At 43.4% G+C, this 20,844-nt stretch overlaps 1 protein-coding gene across 1 annotated transcript in view; it reads right to left on the bottom strand.

The window, feature by feature from the left end:
* Positions 1–20,844, bottom strand: part of CACNA1B (calcium voltage-gated channel subunit alpha1 B) — a 190,788-nt gene that overhangs the window by 79,448 nt on the left and 90,496 nt on the right. Inside the window, exons 6-10 of the mRNA XM_075185775.1 lie at positions 14,795–14,898; positions 10,355–10,470; positions 10,063–10,119; positions 8,922–9,011; positions 733–942 (exon numbers count right to left, since the gene is read on the bottom strand). Coding sequence (XP_075041876.1) covers positions 733–942; positions 8,922–9,011; positions 10,063–10,119; positions 10,355–10,470; positions 14,795–14,898 — 577 coding nt within the window. The remainder of the gene's footprint in view (positions 1–732; positions 943–8,921; positions 9,012–10,062; positions 10,120–10,354; positions 10,471–14,794; positions 14,899–20,844) is intronic.

The following is a 20,844-nucleotide window of genomic DNA, read 5'->3' as shown; positions in this document are numbered from 1 at the left end:
GCTGCTGGATAACAGACTATTATTTATAACATATCATCTTTACATTTTGTCTGACGCAGACGATACTTTGATATATAGAGCGCTGCAGCAGAAGTAGGTTAAACGTCACGGCTATTAATAGAGAGCGCGGGTTAGGGGAGGGGCTATAACGAGGGGTTTACACGCCAGGGAGTCTTAGGGGATGTAATGTGCTTACACGGCAGAGCACCTGCTCATTAAACGTGAGACGTGTCAAATGCATCAGCTGCGGTCATTTATTCTGGAGGAACGCAGCGACGGGCCAAATAAACGTGTTTAGAAAACCGTCATTAGAGAGAAAAGTGCCACTTTAAAATAGGCTGATAGGGGAGATGTCGCCCATAGCAACCAATCAGATTCTAGCTATCATTTATCTACTACATTCTACGATATGTTAGCTAGAACCTGATTGGCTGCTATAAAAACCTTTTTAGAAGGTTTGATGAAGCTACCCCTAAGCATTTATTCTCCTTCCCAGAATCCCTTGCAGACTATCAGACTAATTGTATCTATGTGCGTTGTATTATATCTCTTATGCAGCTTTCCATGACGTTGGATGGTATTTTGGTATGTTATCAAGGCGGTTTAATGCTCTTTATCATAAAGGATATTAAATGACTCAGTAATAGAGTAACTTTCAGAGCAACGCAGCAAGAAGCGGTCATACTGACCAGCGCTATATGATATATAGGTCCGGGGCAGCTGGGTACTTACACAAGGCTTCGGTGAGCCAGGCGGGCTGGTTGTAGTGCACACTGGCGACACAAAGCGTGTTCAGCGCCACCACGCACAACACAAACCAATAGAAACTCTGCGCTTTCACCATGCGGCGGATGAAGAAGCGGAACATCTTCTCTTTGCGGCGGAGGTAGGACGAGCTCTCGTTCTTTCCACTCTTCAGGCTGGAGCGGGCGAAGGGTGAACCTGCGGGGGTGCAATGAGGTCAGACAGACAAGGATGAAATATTTACACCAGCTCCAGTCAAGCGAATATCAAAAACCGCCATTGGTACCGTTCACAGACAGACAGGAAGATGGCGGAGCTGAAAATATCTGAGATAACCGTTGTTCTATATTGGAAGCATTTATTTGCGTTACTGGACTGTCTGTGAGAGGTTACAGGAACTAGATGAAGCTTGAAATGGTTTTAAGAGGACAACAACCTGCGATCAACTAAGTAATGATATTACATACAATTCCCCAACTTATTAAGTTCCAATAAGGTGCAATAACTTTTGCAAACATACTTGCAGATTTTACAAGATGCTTTTACATGAAGCCTTTTCATTACGGAACTTATAAAGTTATGGGTGAAATACAGCACTTATGAATTCTGCTTACGTAGCATGTTGCATAAAAACATTTTAAAGTCAATGCAAAAAAGTAGTCACCACTTTTACAGCCCCACCTTATGAGATAAGAGACTTATCATTACAACAGACGTCGGCAAGATCTGTCCTGACTGCTTTTCACAGTGCTGTACAAAAGACAGCATGTTTAAATGCTCTATTTCAACCATAAGACAGCAGCAAAATTAAGACAATCTTAGTTTCATCTGGGGATTATCAATTAAACATCAAAATATTTGAAAATATTCCAAAAAATACAGCATTCATTGGATGAATGAATTACTCTATGGATGTAAATATGGTTCCAATCCTATACATATCCCAGATGACTTTAGTCTCAGTTCATAAAGTAGACTGGGGTCACCGTATCTTTGTATCTCTCTCATTCCATATTGGTTAACCCACGAAAGCCTCATGTAACCTCAAACTGATGGGACGCCCTGCCGAATGCGCTTGAGACGGGCGTAACATAATGTCAGAGGCTACGCAAATCTTTTGGCTTCATACGTAATAGCAGACAACACTTCACAAACATAACTCTATAATAGGAAGCTGGTGGTAGATACATAATAGGATGAGAAAGCACAAACATCACAGAGACACTGTGACTGCACCCCCCCCTAATACCGGTCCACCCCTCCCCATGGCTGCGTCCGTCCCGTGTCAATGACAGGGGCACTATAATCATATCTCCTAGCCCCCATGTCTCCCTAGGATGTTATAATGTGAAGGATCGGTTACTTCTTTAAAGAAATTATAATGGAAACGTCCTTCTTTATCCCATTAGTAGCAGGTGTATTATGGAAGTAAATCCATAATCAGTCAGTAATTGGCTCGAAGGATTTTTGGTAACGTCGTTAACCACAGACCCAATCGAAGGTGTTCAGAGATGTCCCTAAATCCTGGGAGACATTCCCAACCTTAATTATACATTGTTTGTTCAGGATTTATTATTTATAAGATTTGCCACTGAAGCAGAAACGCACGTACATACTGAGGTTACAACAGGAGAGACGGATGGAGGAACTCAGCATTGTTCTGCTGTTACATATGACTCATCTAACAAAGGTCTCCTTAGACGGCTCTCAGATATCTACCTTGGACAATACCGTTGTGTACATAGATTTCCCTGTATTTCCCGTAAATAGCCCCGCGTACTGGTGCGGGGGATCAGAACCACTTAAAAAGCAGAAACTGTAGATGAATTCCTCCGTGATTCTACCTGACACAAGTTGATTTGTTCCAGATACACAAAATAGCATTGAGGTGAATCATTTATACCGATTATAAAGTAGGACGCTGGGAAGAAAAATATGTTTGGAAAATAAAACCCTCTGGCCTGTACCTATGAAACACGGCCATGAAGCCGCAGACTGGAAGCTAGTGACTCTTGTTGCTGAAGGTAACAATAATTCCTTCAAACAATTGAGAAATGCTGGAAGTTACCGCGGCATTGAGCAGTTGTTTATCCGCGCTTCGAAGAGGGAGGCGGAAGAGATATGAAACGATTGGCTCACACACATTCACGCCCCGCCCTCTACAGTGCGGAACTCACAGCTGTCTTATAATGATAATAATAGAAATAATAATCCTTCTATAAATAATATCAGTAATAGAGTTGATATTTGTCCCAAAAAATGTGCTTCTTGTGTTATTACTCTGACCCCCGAAATATCTTTTATAGGAGTTTCTATTGGCGGCGGTAGTTAACTTCCAAACTGTCCCAAATAAAGTGGGACAGTCCTGATTTTTGGACTGCAAATGGGGCAGTAGTTGTGGGGATGTGGGTGTAGCTGTGTTGGAATGTGAGCATGGTTTGGGCATGTTTTGTGTGAAATGGGGCGTGTCCCTCATAGATGGGGGGTGGGACTTATTGTTACAATGTATCACAATTACCACTAAGTATCTTCTCAGTGTAAATGTGAATTACGCTGAATACAATGTTTTAATTTCATTATGTGTGACACCCTTCATATCGCCTCCCTCACTATAACACACATTTTGACTAGTGTTTTAGACTATTTTAATACATAAATAAAGACTGATTCTGTATTAGTCTATTTTCATTTTTGAAATTCCATTGAAGCAGTTTTCCTCTGCAGTTTATTCCACAGCCTGCAGGTGGCAGTGTTGCTGTTAGGGGCAAAGGAAAATCACTTTGACATCTGACTGTAATGGGGACATAGCAGCCACAATACGGCACACAAGAGTGTACATACAATGTAGGGACAGCAGGGGAATAATGACAAATACTAAACTGGCCGATTGAGAATTAAAGATACAAATCACCACATAGAAGAGACTCTGATACAAATTTAGTTTATTTGTGTAGTTGGCGACAGGAACAATTCCAGTCTCTGCCACATTATGCGGAACAATTAGACCCACCCTGAAGACAGAAGTAAAACAGGATGAATCCACCAGGCACCCCAGGAATCTGCCTGGGGCATGTGAAGTCCACGGACAACGGTCCTTAATTTCCATGGATAGTCCCAGATTGTAAGAATATAATCCTTGAACTTCGCAGCCCTGGAAATGGCCTGAATGTTACTACCATCTGACCCCTCGATATTCTCTGTGTACTAGATGCAATTCTCACTAACTGTTCTTATCCTCGGCGTATTAGAAGTCAACATTAAAGAAGAGTATTTACATTGTATCATAAATTCCATTTTAACCAAATTCAATAACCATGTCCTGTTATGGACTGTACCAAGACCCCTCTACACCAGAAATCCCTCATCCTTCCTGGCGGCCGGCACCGTAACCATTCCCAAAAAAAGATTCTTGCACTTCCTCGAAAAATATGTCCAGATTTTTATATCAGGGAAACATAAATTTGTTGCAAAATTCTTTTACGCACAAATTATATTATTTCGCATCCCCAAAAATGTTGTCTCGCACCCCTGGTCTACACGGTACCACACATTACAATGTGAGCAGAGGCCCCTGTCCAGCGCTAACCGTCACCGAAATTTATTTTAAATTGTTGGCAACTATGTAACTGCTACCTGGGTATCTATGAACCCCTTACTGGTCCTGCCCTCACTACAATGAAGAACCAGCCATCCCATTATACCTGCAATGTGATAACATTTACCACCGGAAATGTGGGACAATATTGGCCACATCCCAGCAGGCCCAAAACAAACCCAGATTTAAACATACCACGCCCATGTCCAAGCAAAGCACTGCCAGATCCAAACAAACCATGCCCACGTCCAAACAAACCATGCCCACATCCAAACAAACCACGCCCACATCCAAACAAACCACACCCACGTCCAAACAAACCACCTCCAAACAAACCAAGCCCAGGTTCACACAAACCACACACATCCAAACATCGCCGGTCCAGACAAACCTCACCCAGATCCAAACCACGCCCAGATCCAAACAGACCACGGGCAAGTCCAAACAAACCACGCCCAGATTCAAACAAACCACACCCAGATTCAAACAAACCACGCCCAGATTCAAACAAACCACGCCCATGTCCAAGCAAAGCACTCCCAGATCCACCCAAGCCACACCCAGGTCTAATTAAACCATGCCCAGATCCACACAAACCACGCCCACGTCCTAACAACTCCAGGTCCACACAAACCACACCCAGATCCATACAAACCATACCCACATCCAAACAAACCACGCCCAGGTCCACACAAACCACACCCAGATCCATACAAACCATGCCCACATCCAAACAAACCACGCCCAGATTCAAACAACCCACGCCCAGATTCAAACAAACCACACCCCGATTCAAACAAACCACGCCCATGTCCAAGCAAAGCACTCCCAGATCCACCCAAGCCACACCCAGGTCTAATTAAACCATGCCCAGATCCACACAAACCACGCCCACGTCCTAACAACTCCAGGTCCAAACAAACCACACCCAGATCCATACAAACCATGCCCACATCCAAACAAACCACGCCCATATTCAAACCAAGCCCAGATACAAACAAACCACACCCCGATCAAAGCAAACCACACCCATGTCCAAACTACACCAGATCCACATGTTCTAGGTACATGTCAAAGTCATGATCCTTTTGACAAAATGGGGCTAGACCCTAAGGCTGCACGGTAGGACAATAAAGCATCACAAGGCCAAATCGGGCCCCCGGGGGCCCCCAACGTTGGTCATCCATACTAGAAGCTGCTTGTGTTATATAGAGATATCTCCCCATCGTTCTCTATTCCTGATGAGTCATGTGACAGTGGGCGGGGCCTCTGCCTTTAGTTGCAAATGATGGGGCTCATCGGCCAATCACAGACGGTACCTTTGGCCTTTGGAAAACACAGCCAAGTATTAAACAGATTAAAACATCCTGTAATCCATAAGAAATAAATGAAATGTAATATCCTGCTCAAGGGTTAAACATTCCCATGAATCTGGTCAATAATCTGCCTCATATTCTGCAAACAATTATTAAAGTCAGAGTTTTGTTTTATCTTAACGCCCAGATGGTAAAGGGTTAACCCGGGAGTCTCCGCCCGCCTCCAGGAACTGAGGGATCGATAAGGTATTGATTGGTGAGCGAGGGGGGAAGTGGCTGGCACAGGCTATTGTAATCCATCTGTAATGGACCTGTGTGTGTGTGTGAGTGCAGCCAGGAGCTGGCCTGGATGTCGTGCCACGCTGTGCAGGCGTCTGGACCAGCTCACTGCCACCACGGATGAGCTGGTGCTGACATTTCTGCTGCCTCCCCTCCACCGGGGGAATCCTTCCAAGCGTCTGTGAGCAGAGATTCAGTGGGCGTCCAGTACACCAGGAAACGGTCTCATTAACCTTATACGTGCAACCGCTGTGCGATGTCCTCGCCTAATCCCTGCTGTTCTGGGGGCGCGATGCTCCTCTAGTAAGGAATACCTCACGCATGACCTGATAATCGCCCCCCCCAGAACAAAGTTAATCCGAACCTCAAACGCTTCCTTTGCTGGATTGTGCCCAGCACAGGGGAAAGCTTGTGCTAGTCACCATTATATAGGGGCTTGTGTCTCCCAAATACCATAGGATACATAGTTGCACATATATAAATCTTATTACAAAAAGTTATATTAGCATAAAGTTTTGCAAATACCCGTATAAAGACTAACTCTTGTACAGTCTATTTTCATTTTTGAATTTCCACGGAGGCAATTTTCTTTTGCATTCTACTCCCTGTCGTCGTTACAGACTTACGCGGCCCACGATGACATCATAACATATCTCTGATGAGCTCAGATATCTCAGCGTCACTAGAGTATGGCGTCCATAGTGTTATATGACAAGATGAACATGACAAATGAGTAAGATTGACAGGAGGGCTTTGGGAAAAACATCAGTCACTGCCCCCATTGGAGCTTACAATCTAAATCCTCTTAACATACACACACACACACACACACACAGACCGAGAGAGACTAAGCACAATTTAATAACAGCCAATTAACCTACCAGTATGTTTTTGGAGTGTGGGAGGAAACCGGAGCACCCGGAGGAAACCCACGCAAACACGGGGAGAACATACAAACTCCACACAGATAAGGCCATGGTCGGGAATTGAACTCATGACCCCAGTGCTGTGAGGCAGATGTGCTAACCACTGAGCCACCGTGCTGCCCATATATATTCATCACTTCCACTGTAGATTATATATTACTCAGCGTAACAGCAACTTTCTGTTCAAAGTATACAGTGTGAAAGCTTGCATGAGTTTACAGAAAAGTACCTCATTGCACAGGGCAGCATATGGGATTGTAGGGCAGTATACCGTAGCACAAAATATCACTGGTAGCATATGGAGGTACAGGACAGTATACATGGCATAGAGTTGCATATTGACCAGTACAAAGAGAAGCAGGAGAGTAGAACATGGTATCATAGGGCAGTATCTTTGGCGCAGGGCACTATACCACGGCTTATGGTGTAACGCTTCAGTGTATAGTGGAACAGGTCAACACAATAAAACACATTATATCACAGGACATCACTAGGCAGTATACAGAGCTACAGAGCAGCATATAGAGGTACACAGGGTAGGGTGGCATTACTGGGCAGCAAATTGTGATACAGGGCATTATTAAACAAAAAATATTGGGATTCTATCAGTCTTGTCCTTTGCTGCATTATAACCTTGTCACAAAAACTGAGTTGATTCATAAAACAACAATATAATGCGCAGCGCACGCGCTCTCTGGTTAAATAAAACACAAAGTTCAATTATATTTAATACAAAGTAATAAAACTTTTATCCCGATAATAGTTTCCCTGTAATGGTATGCAGTTAGTCAAATCCTGTAATTATTCTGGTATTAATCTCGCTTCCCAGCATGAGCATTCGGTGTCTCGGAATAGTAATGTAGATTAAAAAGAATTAACTGCTGATATAGATTGATTAGAATGAATGTGCAGACTCAGCGCTGGTGTCATTAGGACGGAGCTGAAATAGCGGATGCGTCAGCTGCTGGGGGCCCTGGGTGAGGGGCCACAGTGCGTTGCCCCCCTCCATTCATTATCTCTTAATGTGCCTTAATATGATCAGGAAATCAATTTAATATCTCAATGAATCTACGGGGTACACATGTAGCTTGTAGCCGCACGTCGCCAGACTAGTTAAATCCACAGCGAGTTTAAAGGGCCCCAACGATCACGTGACAGACTGAGAAAGGCAGGGGGAGGGGGGAAAGTGGGGGGGAGGGGTGTTCAGACTTTGGTTTGGAGCCCAGCGGCTTGTTGCTAGGGCTCCAATGGGGTCTTACTCAGGCCAAACCCCCCATTTTCACATTTCCTGAGATTTTCCACTTTTTCACGGACCCCTCGTTCCCCAAGTTTGTACCCCTTAGTTCCCAGATACCGTATTGTACACAGCTCTGCAGTACAGTCGTGTTCAGCACAGATAAGTTTATTATTTAGTAATACTGAAGATCTATCGTACTGTACATCCCAAATACAGGAGGGGATCTGTCAGATCATATTAGGATCACATAGAGTTTATTCCTCTCAAGTTAACGCTTTATTTTACTGTACATAAATTTTACATCATGGAAAGTCATATTGTATCTGCTTACCTCCATAAAACACTGTGTTCAATTGCAAATTGCCTTGTGTGTCCCATTATTTTACATAAAGTTTGGGGTGTTTTTAGACTTTCCCTTCATTTTACACTTTCCCGGATTATACATAAGTTTTTCCCGCTCCCTTAAAAAACATAAAATAAGGGTTTGACTGTGTGTCCCTAAAGGTGACGGGAGACCGGTCTTGTGTAAGAGACAACGGGTTTGAACCATCACAAAACTGCCCACCGGGTCTGCGTCCCCTTAGGCGAAGTTCCACAACCGTCGCGGGAAACCCTCTGATACATTGTTGCAAGAAGTGACCGAAACTTCATATCCGGGAAAGTAATAAACTGTGTTTAAGAACCAGGTACTGTGCATTATTGACTTCATGTTATGTTTTCACCTAAAAGGGCGTCAAAAATGAGATCCAACCAGTCTCCAAGTCTCAGGTTACGTATTTAAAGAGCCCCCCCAAAAAGAGGAAGAGACATCATGTGTGACTCACCCACAGAGCAGATGTCGGTGAAGTGATCCTCTCCCTCCTCCGCGTGTATCAGGTCGTTTTTGCTCTTCTTAATGGTCGCTCTTTTCAGTACTGCAAGGAAGACGAGCGGATACATTATTTACGACATCGCAGCCTGTTAGAAGCTAATCACTTCCTGCTGGAAGAAGACGACTGACAGTCAGTTACGTTGATGAAGTAGAACTGGAGCTGTCACTGGGACAGAAAATTAAAAGTGACTCGTGAAATTAAAAAACCTGGTATGAAGAAGGACGGCTTATGAGAACTGTCAATCACTGTCCAGCGGGGACTGATAACTCTGTCTCCCTCAAGTTACCACAATATTGACCATAAGTCTAATCATTCAATGTTAATTATAACTAGTGGCCAACATTATTGGGAAAATCGGGACAAATTAGGCAACATCAATGACTCACACAAACCAATCCTGAACAAAGTAGAAGAAAACAAACATTTCAGGATAGGTCACGCCCATTTCAGGATAAGTTACGCCCATTTAAGGTGTGGTCACGCCTCTTTTAGATACAGAAGATCAGGATTTTTCCACGAAAAGCAGGACTGTTGGCGCTATATCTCCATATCTATATAAACAAAGCATTAACTGAATAGTATCCACGTGACGTTAGAGAACAGCCATCTACTAGTTGTACGTGTCAGGTGACATCATCTGTGCGCACTGCGGAATGCGTCAGTTAGATTGAATTGCAAATGCCCCCAGCCCGCCATAACGTGATGCTACCAAAATGTTTTTGCAAACATACCGATCAAAACCGCAGCAAGACTTCACGAGCATCATTTTATAATCACACACTCAGAGATATTTCTTTCCAAAATTCATAAGAACATGACACGTTACAACATAACATGAATCATTCCTCACATTTCTGTCTGAGTTAATGGAGAACACTTTTCATGGTAGACAGGATATAAGGGGATGCTAGGAGGGTTAGTGGCATATAGTAAATGTCTCCACACAGCGGAGGCAGCCATCTTTTTGGCTGGACCAATACTCATAAGAATGCAGACTATCAATTCATGAAGGGCCTCAGGGATAGACATTGGTTCTATTCATAAATTAATATATGTACTGTATGAAAAACACTCATGCAATCAGCGTACTGACCATCTAAGGGGGATTTTTCCTCCGCGTTCTTGTCCTCTTCTGCCAGCATGACTTCCTCTGAGGGGGAAAAGATTGACCAAAGAATTCATTGACCACCAAGAACTAACTGAACCATTTAATTGTTACCTTGTCCGCTCTGATGACCTTTCACGGTATGGACTACATGTAAGAATTCGTTTTTATATGTGATTTGGACAGTTATTAGACTAATCTCCATAACTGGCATAAAACAAAGTAATCACTTGTGGTTTATTGAACAATAAAGCAATATATTAAGCTAGACGGATCTCACCTGCTTTAAAGATCCACTCCAGGTACCCGTTGAGTTCACGCTCAATTTGCTGCTGCCGCCTCAGTTTGAGGAACGCCCGGCGGTTCTCCACCCTCTCACGCTCCTTGGCAAACTCCCTACAGGGCGGTAGAAGATTTAGATATTGGGATGAAAGACTGAAATGGACGCAGGTAATATCACTGAGCTCTGCAAGTTATTTATAGTCAGATGTCAGTGTGAGAAATTTCATTGAAGGTGTTTAATAGACGATTGTTTAGGAGAAAGTTGGGTACAAGGAAGATGCCTCAGAGACGTCTCCTCTTACGTGATTGGTGTCTCAGTGGGATTTAGGCCACTGTGACTGCAACAAAACACAAACATTATTCCCACTGGACCGAGAAAATAAAAGTGTTTTTATATATATGACGAGATGGGTTCATGTTATGAAACTGGGAAGTTCTAATGCACGGTTCAAAGTGTTTATCACAAAATGATTACAAATTCGCTGTACAAATAAATAGATGGCTGCAGTTTTTAGCAATGCTACGTCCGATCCCCAATGTGCCACCCACAAGTGTCCTGTCTCTGCACTTCGTAGAGGTATCAGATGCCACCCAATGGGCAGAGGGGGCAACCGACAACTGGCAAAGTGATCTACAGTCTAGCAAAAAAAATTGCCAGATTTGATCAAGCCTCACAAAAATGAATGTCCTACCTATAAGGGGCCGGACAAGACATAAGGGGCGGGGCCAGATATAATGGGCAGGGCCAGACATACTGGGCAGGGCCAGACATAAGGGGCAGGGCCAGACATAAGGGGCAGGGCCAGTCATAAGGGGCAGGGCCAGACATAAGGGGCAGGGCCAGATATACTGGGCAGGGCAAGACATAAGGGGCAGGGCCAGATATACTGGGCAGGGCCAGATATACTGGGCAGGGCCAAACATAAGGGGCAGGGCCAGATATACTGGGCGGGGCCAGATATAATGGGCAGGGCCAGACATAAGGGGCAGGGCCAGATATACTGGGCAGGGCCAGTCATAAGGGGCTGGGCCAGTCATAAGGGGCAGGGCCAGACATAAGGGGCAGGGCCAGATATACTGGGCAGGGCCAGACATAAGGGGCAGGGCCAGATATACTGGGCAGGGCCAGATATACTGGGCAGGGCCAAACATAAGGGGCTGGGCCAGTCATAAGGGGCAGGGCCAGACATAAGGGGCAGGACCAGTCATAAGGGGCAGGGCCAGATATAAGGGGCAGGGCCAGATATAATGGGCAGGGCCAGACATAAGGGGCAGGGCCAGATATACTGGGCAGGGCCAGACATACTGGGCAGGGCCAGACATAAGGGGCTGGGCCAGTCATAAGGGGCAGGGCCAGACATAAGGGGCAGGGCCAGTCATAAGGGGCAGGGCCAGATATACTGGGCAGGGCAAGACATAAGGGGCAGGGCCAGATATACTGGGCAGGGCCAAACATAAGGGGCAGGGCCAGATATACTGGGCGGGGCCAGATATAATGGGCAGGGCCAGACATACTGGGCAGGGCCAGACATAAGGGGCTGGGCCAGTCATAAGGGGCAGGGCCAGACATAAGGGGCTGAGCCAGACATAAGGGGAAAGGGCCAGATATACTGGGCAGGGTCATATATACTGGGCAGGGCTGGACATAAGGGGCAGGGCCAGACATAAGGGGCAGGGCCAGATATACTGGGCAAGGCCAGACATAAGGGACAGGGCCAGATATACTGGGCAGGGCTAGACATAAGGGGCAGGGCCAGATATACTGGGCAGGGCCAGACATAAGGGACAGGGCCAGATATACTGGGCAGGGCAAGATATACTGGGCAGGGCCAGTCATAAGGGGCAGGGCCAGACATAAAGGGCAGGGCCAGATATACTGGGCAGGGCCAGACATAAGGGGCAGGCCCAGATATACTGGGCAGGGCCAGATATACTGGGCAGGGCCAAACATAAGGGGTAGGGCCAGATATACTGGGCAGGGTCAGATATAAGGGGCAGGACCAGACATAAAGGGCAGGGCCAGACATAAGAGGCGGGGCCAGATATACTGGGCAGGGCCAGACATAAGGGGAAGGGCCAGACATAAGGGGCAGGGCCAGATATAATGGGCAGGGTCAGATATAAGGTGCAGGACCAGACATAAGGGGAAGGGCCAGACATAAGGGGCAGGGCCAGATATAATGGGCAGGGTCAGATATAAGGTGCAGGACCAGACATAAGGGGCAGGGCCAGACATAAGGGGCAGGGCCAGACATAAGGCGCAGGGCCAGACTCAGTGGAGACAGAACAGCAAACGGGAGGTTGAATGTGCGGGACGGGAGATAACGGCGTAAAAACAGCAAAGATTATTTTTCTAGGGGGATTTTATTTTTAGAATAGAGATTTAACGCTAACAACGCTACGGGATGGGTCCTCTCGGCTGACTCATCCAACCAGGTCCTGCATCTTAGTCCTGGGAGGTCTGAATTACCCCCTAGACTCGGCTCCCGAGAGGTAACGAAAGGGTTAGTTCTGGGTGGGGGGAAGCTGACAAATTACTAACCTACTAAATGAGATGGGGGGGGGGGGACATCCAATTTTACACCCTGTAATATTGAACGACGCAAATAATCCTATCTCTTATTTTCTAGTTTCCCTTTAATGGGTTTTACAACCTGAACACTTTGTACAGAGACGAAAGTGGATCAACGCTTCTGTAAGATTATTATGAGTCAACTAATATATTTTATGGAAAGGTCAAAAAGAAGATATATTTGCTTTAATATTCCAAGTAAAAAAAAAAAAAAAAAAGATTCACAGGAATAGAAGGAAATGAAAGAGGCCGAAAATAGAGGAGGAAGCCGGGGAGAGCGATGGAGATAAAAGGATAACGACCCCGGGACGTGTGTCACATTGTGCTGTCTCTGATGAATAATTTAGTCTGGGAGCTCAGGCGTGCGGAGAGATCCCGAGCTTCACTGTTTACCCCCCGTACGGCTCGGTGTTAGGTCATTCAGAGAGACGCCAGCAGACAAGTCTAACTGGCGGGGGGGTTACCTGACAACAATGGGGCAAAACACGACCCCCTCACATCTTCCATGGAGGGCTCTGCTGCGGGAAGATACAGACTGTGTAATACAAATACACTGAAACCGCAGACACAACTTCTCTTATAGCAACTGGGTGCACCAACTTGTAGCATGCAAAGCTCCACAGTCTATTGCAGAGTTTCTCAGTCATTATTTCCTCTCACTTCCAGACAGGAATACCAGGTCGGCCATTTAATTCCAGCAATAAATGAATATACATTACAGTGTCTGCGTATTAAAAACTTCATGGACGACAAATATGTGACAGGATTGCTGCTAACACTGGTGGCACTGGATAAACGATGTCGATAAGGGATCTTTTATCGCGGCCGTAGCGAGCGATATGACTGACCTGAATGCAATGTGTATTCTTTGTATTTCTGGTTTGAAATGGTGATTTGTCATCTCTATTTACAGATCATTAAAGTGGCCTGCACACCTTTGTTTCACTTTGTTTGTTAGCACGGGCGTGCCCTACTGCAGTGGAGACACAGCGTAGAAGGTCTACGCTCTGCCGGGTGACGTATGCGGGAGTATAAACGCTTGTGTGATATTCACCTTACTGCGTATTTATATAAGGCCAATTTATTCACTCTTGTGGCCCTGGTATATAACGCAGAGCCGTTCTCTGGATAAATTTGTATCCAATGCAGAGGCATTGTATCCCAAATGTACACAACACTGTGTGAGGACAAAGACTTGGCTGAAAAGCACAGGAGGAAGTCAGAAGACAAAGCGAAATATTTAGTAAAAGTTTCAGCCCAAACGTTAAAAATTGAAGTAATTTGATGGTGGAAAATCTCTTCAACCCCATTAGAGATCTGCAGAACACCCTCCTGTCCCATAAATCACTATCAGATACCTCTTTCTATATTTTATAGAGATTGTCACACTGACGCACATAGAACTACAATGCTGGATTTATTGTCACTATTTCTTCCTGAGCATCTGGAACAATATAGAATACAGAGCCGGTATTTCCCCAGTGTATTCAATGCGGGTTTAACCCTCAGTAGCCATTGTATGCTTCAATCTCCCCCCGTTGTACTCACAGCCGGATCATCCGTTGGACCCAGATTACTATGACACATATTTCTAATTTGATTTTTTTGACAAACGCAGGGGGAGGGAGCCCCAAACAATATACTACCCAGGATCCAATAGGGTCTGACTTACCTGGTACTGCACAGGATGAAGTGGCGGGGGGAGGGGGAGTTTTTGTATTTAGATTTAGCATAGGGGGTGCTATAGACCAACACCTGCCCATTGGGTCAAGGAGATATTCTTCAGAAGGACATGCAATAAATACAATGTATTAATGGGCGAAGAATAACACATACACAGGACAGAGCCAAAAACCAAACACTCACCCCGATAGGACACCCAGAACCAAGTTCAACATGAAGAAGGACCCAACGATGATCAGAGGGATGAAGTAGAGCCAGTTCCACATTGCTCCGACGGCATCATTGGTCTGTGACGTACAAAGACAGGGAGGATTTAATATGGGGATTATATTCAATCAGACACTGCGGTAAGGATACAGCTGCAGGAATACAGGATTGTCATCCTAACGGCATAAAGAGTAAACCATTCATTAGAGCAATTATGAGAGATCATTTGCAATTTCTGGACATATATGCTAAAAAAAAAACCACAATTATAACAGGAAAACAGATTTAGGGCTATATTTAATAACTGCCTTGTTATATTAATCATGACAATGCTCTAAAGAAGTGATTGTTCTTGTCACACAGCCCAAAATCCTAGGACCCATCTCTTACACTGGACAGACCAATGTGCAAACAATAAAACCGCTCCTTCCTCTGCCCTCTGGGACAGGCTGCCCTGTACAAATGCCTACTTAGCCCAACCAAAAAATGGATTTATCAACTGAGAACTCATCACCACCCCCGTTGTGTGTCAGTGAGCACGATGATCGCTCTGTTCAGCGATTACACACACGGGCGCTGGGAAACGTGACCGTCGCATGCGTTTGTTGCCATGAATATTAACGGATGGTACCCAATACATAGCAGATTTAAGGGATAATAGGGAGCGCCGTCTTTTGGCCCCTAACCGCTGGATTAAGAACCTGTGGTCTAAGGAATCTTAATTATCAATGGCTGCAAAATCGGTCAGATCAAATTGCCATTTGGCAAAGACACAAAGTAACCTATCCGATAAGCCATTATCAAGGCACCAAACTACGCGGGGAGATGGAAACGATTCAATCGTTGGATCCCACCAACTATGACGAACGCTAGTGACGAAAACTAGGAAACGATGTAAGATAACGCCTTGTGGCGATATGGTACCCATCCCAGATCCCGGTTACTCTGCACTGTACGGTAATAAACACCAGGACAGAATTATACAGCGCAGTGGAAGTGAGTTAGGTCGTGTTCCCAGCAGACTCTCTCTTCCTCCCTTCCCCTCTCCCTGCTAATGCGATTTATCATCCGCCTCGCCAAACCAAAACATTAATATTTAACCCTTTCTGTCTGCCCAGCATGTGAGCGCTGTGTGGTTCTATGTCGTCTGCTCCAGGAAGAGATTACACACATTGCTGCACACGTTCCCTTATCAATGGATACATCTCTCCTATGAGTATCTCCACAAAGTTACAGCCACCAGAACGAGCTTCAATCGGCCTCTTAGCTCATCAACGCTACCAAAGGGGTTTCTCACCTTAAAACGATTTTAATTTATTGGCTGTATCAAAGCCCTTTCATCTTTTGCTAACGACATACAGGGAAATGTAATAACGTTGTATAAAGCGCAATCCACGTGCGAGGTGTCGTTTGTCCTGTATTATTGAATTGCTAAAATGTATTAAGGTGCTTTAAATAAATTGTAAGAACACAGTAATTAGGATTTTTGCATGAAAGTGGCAGAGTATTGGTAAGAGTGTCGCAGTTACCGCTGACGATAACATTATGTGCAGAGCAAAAATAAGCAAAGGAAATGTCAAAGCGAAAACATCAAGTTACAGTGGGCGCTATACTGGATGGGGGCTGAGTATATATAATGCCCAGTTTGTTGCTGAATTGTGATGGACCTGGGTTGCCCTTAGCTGTTGTGTTGCAGATATCACATTACAGCCGTGTAAATGGGATCCCCCCCCCCAACCCAAGAAAAAATAGAATAAATAAAATAAATCCCACTCTGTTTGATTTGTTGTGAAATAATTCGTCTGGGAAAACCAATACAGACATTGGGACACAGCGCACTGGGGAACACGGCAAACTCGGAGCAGCTGATTAATGATGGCGTTACCGGGCGCAGCTGAAATGTCCATTACTCAGTGGGATTAATGTGTCCACATATATCAGACCAGTCATTGTTAGAGGTGTCGGGAGGATGCTGAATTGGGGACGTGTTGGAAGCATGAAATGGTCCTAATGTCTGTTGTGTAAATGACGCTGTGATGATATGTGATATGTGATGATATGGGATATGTGATGATATGGGATATGTAATGATATGTGATATGTGATGATATGTGATATGTAATGATATGTGGTGGTATGTGATATGTGATATTATGTGATAATATGTGATGATATGTGATATGTGATGATATGTGATATTATGTGATATGTGGTGATATGTGATGATATGTGACATGTGATAATATGTGATATGTGATGATATATGATATGTGATATGTGATGATATGTGATATGTAATGATATGTGATATGTGATGATATGTGATGATATGTGATGATATGTGATATGTAATGAATGATATATGTAATGAATGATATGTGATATGTGATATGTGATATGTGATAATATGTGATATGTGATGATATATGATATGTGATATGTGATGATATGTGATATGTGATGATATGTGATATGTAATGAATGATATGTGATATGTGATGATATGTGATATGTGATATGTGATGATATATGATATGTGATGATATGTGATATGTGATGATATGTGATATTATGTGATATGTGGTGATATGTGATATGTGATGATATGTGATATGTGATGATATGTGATATGTAATGATATGTGATATGTGATGATATGTGATATGTAATGAATGATATGTGATATGTGATGATATGTGGTGATATGTGATGATATGTGATATGTGATATGTAATGAATGATATGTGATATGTGATGATATGTGGTGATATGTGATGATATGTGATATGTAATGAATGATATGTGATATGTGATGATATGTGATATGTAATGAATGATATGTGATATGTGGTGATATGTGATATGTAATGAATGATATGTGATATGTGATGATATGTGATATGTAATGAATGATATGTGGTGATATGTGATATGTAATGAATGATATGTGATATGTGGTGATATGTGATATGTAATGAATGATATGTGATATGTGGTGATATGTAATGAATGATATGTGATATGTGATGATATGTACGCAGCTCTGATTTTATTTATATTTTACTAAATGCAGAAAAACACAGATTTCCACTTGCAGGATCAGTCTGTCCTTTGTACATTATGTACTCAAGCGACAGGTCCCGCCCGCCTGGTTAATGACATCCCAAATCCCAGCTCTCAGTTCCGTTATATATGTGTGAAGCGTCTCCTCCGGTCACTCGGACTGGCCCAGCGTCATCGCCCCTGTCCAGTATGGCGGAGGCAGCTGAGTATCGCTTAGATGCCTCAGTGGTATTTTAATGATAAATTGTGACGTTAACAAGATTTATTTACCACCACAATTTCAGATGGCTGAAGAGGAATACTTCATTGTTATAGGAAAAACACACAACTTCAACTCACCTATTAATATACAGAGCCCATGTGATCAGATGTTTAGGCGCTCGACAATTTTAGGTGTCACTAAATAATATATATATATATATATATATATATATATATTAGAGATGAGCGGGCTCGGATATCTGAAATCCGAGCCCACCCGAACGTTGCCGATCCGAGCCGGATCCGAGACAGATCCGGGTATTCCCGCCAATTGCAAAACTGAAACCGAGGCTCTGAGTCATAATCCCGCTGTCGGATCTCGCGATACTCGGATCCTATAAATTCCCCGCTAGTCGCCGTCATCTTCACTCGGGCATTGATCAGGGTAAAGGGAGGTTGTGTTAGGTGGTCCTCTGTCCTGCTATATCTCGTGCTGTGCTGGGGAAATAACAAACAGCACAGCACGAATTTTTTTTAAAAAAGTTAGAAAAAAAAAAAAAAATTATTATAAAAAAAAGAAATTAAAAAAAAATATCCAAAAACAATCCTGCAGTATAAGTCCATTGGTACTGCAATATTACAAAGTTCACTGATTCTGCAGAATAGACTGGGAATTAGTGGAAATTATTGTTATTGAATGTTATTGAGGTTAATAATAGCTCAGGAGTGAAAATAAACCAAAAAACTTGATCTTAACACTTTTTATGTTTTTTTCAAAATAAATCGGAATCCAAAACCTTAAATCCGAACCAAAACCTTTCGTCAGGTGTTTTGCGAAACAAATCCAAACCCAAAACCTCAAGCAAATCCGAATCCAAAACACAAAACACGAGACACCAAAAGTGGCCGGTGCACATCCCTAATATATATATATATATATATATATATATATATATATATATATATATATATATATATATATATACACAAACACAGAACCAGCTTTGTGATTGCACCAACCTTGCGCTATCATGTCAGAAGTAAATTATTATTATTGATTATTAGGGCCACATGTGACTATTGGGCCACTTGTTGCCCACCATTGATTTAGAAGGAAAGAGGGACATTGTTCCTAATAATCTATATTTCACTTATAGGCGGTCAGTTCCAGACAGTTATCTTCCACCCATCTCCCATTATTTAATTCCACCATCGCATCTTGAAATGTGATCTAATAGAAAGGCTCCTTCCATACGGTCTTCAGATTCTAAACCACGTTCCAACCAAGGCTTGCAGCTCCAACATGATGGTACTCCCAGTGTACTGCTCCAAGATAATGCAATTCAATGTCTTTCACTGCAAGATGAAGGTACTCCATGCTTAATGCTTTAACATGAAAGTACTCTCAATTTACTGCTCCTAGACAATGATACACCAAGATTAATTCTATAAATGAATGACATTTCCAGTTTACTGCTCCAATACAATGGTACTCCCATTTTACTGCTCCAAGACAATGACATTCCCAGCCTAATGCTTCCTTCTTGCGCCTAGACATTGATGATCCAAGCCAATGGATTAATTCAGTAAAACAATGGTACTCCCATTTTACTGCTCCAAGACAATGATACACCAGGGGGTAAATGTATCAATGTCCGGATTCTTCAACTCCGGCAAGATCGGCGTCTTCAGCGACTAAATTTAAAGCGGCGCTGCCTTGTAAAGGGAAGTTTCCCTTTACAAGGCAGCGCCGCTTTAAATTTAAGCGCAGAAGACGCCGATCTCGCCAGAGTTGAAGAATCCGGACATTGATACATTTACCCCCAGGATTAGTTTTGTAAAACAATATTATTCCTATGTTACTGCTCCAAGACAACGGTACTCCCATCAGTCCAGCCATTATCTACATCCTTTATACGCTTTCTTGGCTTTTTTAACAATTCTCCTGTGTTTGGGTCCTAGATATGGAAATACTATTATTTTATATCAATGAGGGATCATCAGAAATGTACAATACCTAGTGTCTTGCAGTGTGATACAATTAAATATAAAATTCTCATGTATTTCAAACTAAAAGGGAAAATGAATACATTTAAATGCTTCAGTAAACAAACTGGGATTTTACTAATTAAAAAACATTTACATAACCTTTCCATAGCTACTCCTTCCGAACCGAAAGCTCATATCCAATAATGCAAACACTTCTTTTTCTTTGCAGTATTGTTCTCTGTGGATCATAATAAATGTTAGAAACTAATAAAAAAAAAATGGGCAAAAACGCAGCATGGGCTGTGACGGATAGACAAGATTAGATAAAGCAGATACAAGGCGTGGAGCAGGCGTGTTTAAGGGGCGTTCCGTGGTTAGTGGCGCACTTTGTACGGCTTTATAGACGCCTTTCCATCAATGTGCGAAAGATCCAAACACATTAAAGGGACCGGTGCAATAAATACATTGCCAAATGTACCCTCACTTTAGTGTTACCATTAATGAAGAAGGTGGTCCGCCACCCGTAAGGACTTGAAGGTGATGTTTTTTCACCACATGAAGCCAGACCAGATTGAGAGATCTCTTGAAAGATTTGATTGGACTCTTTCGCTATCCCAACAGTTAACCCCTTTGTCCCGACTCCGGGGAAGATGGAAGGTCCCCGATTGCCATTGGTCAGCAGGGTGTTTCAAGGGTGATTTTAGGGAAGCAGAGGGTAATGGAGAGGCCTGAAATGCTAAAAACGACCCTGGGGAACTGGCGCACCCCCACGT

The sequence above is a fragment of the Mixophyes fleayi genome, chromosome 9 (assembly GCF_038048845.1).
Source record: "Mixophyes fleayi isolate aMixFle1 chromosome 9, aMixFle1.hap1, whole genome shotgun sequence".
In the NCBI taxonomy this organism is placed as follows: Eukaryota; Metazoa; Chordata; class Amphibia; order Anura; family Limnodynastidae; genus Mixophyes; species Mixophyes fleayi.
Note: the sequence above shows the minus strand (reverse complement) of the source record. Positions and strands in the feature narration are given on the sequence as shown.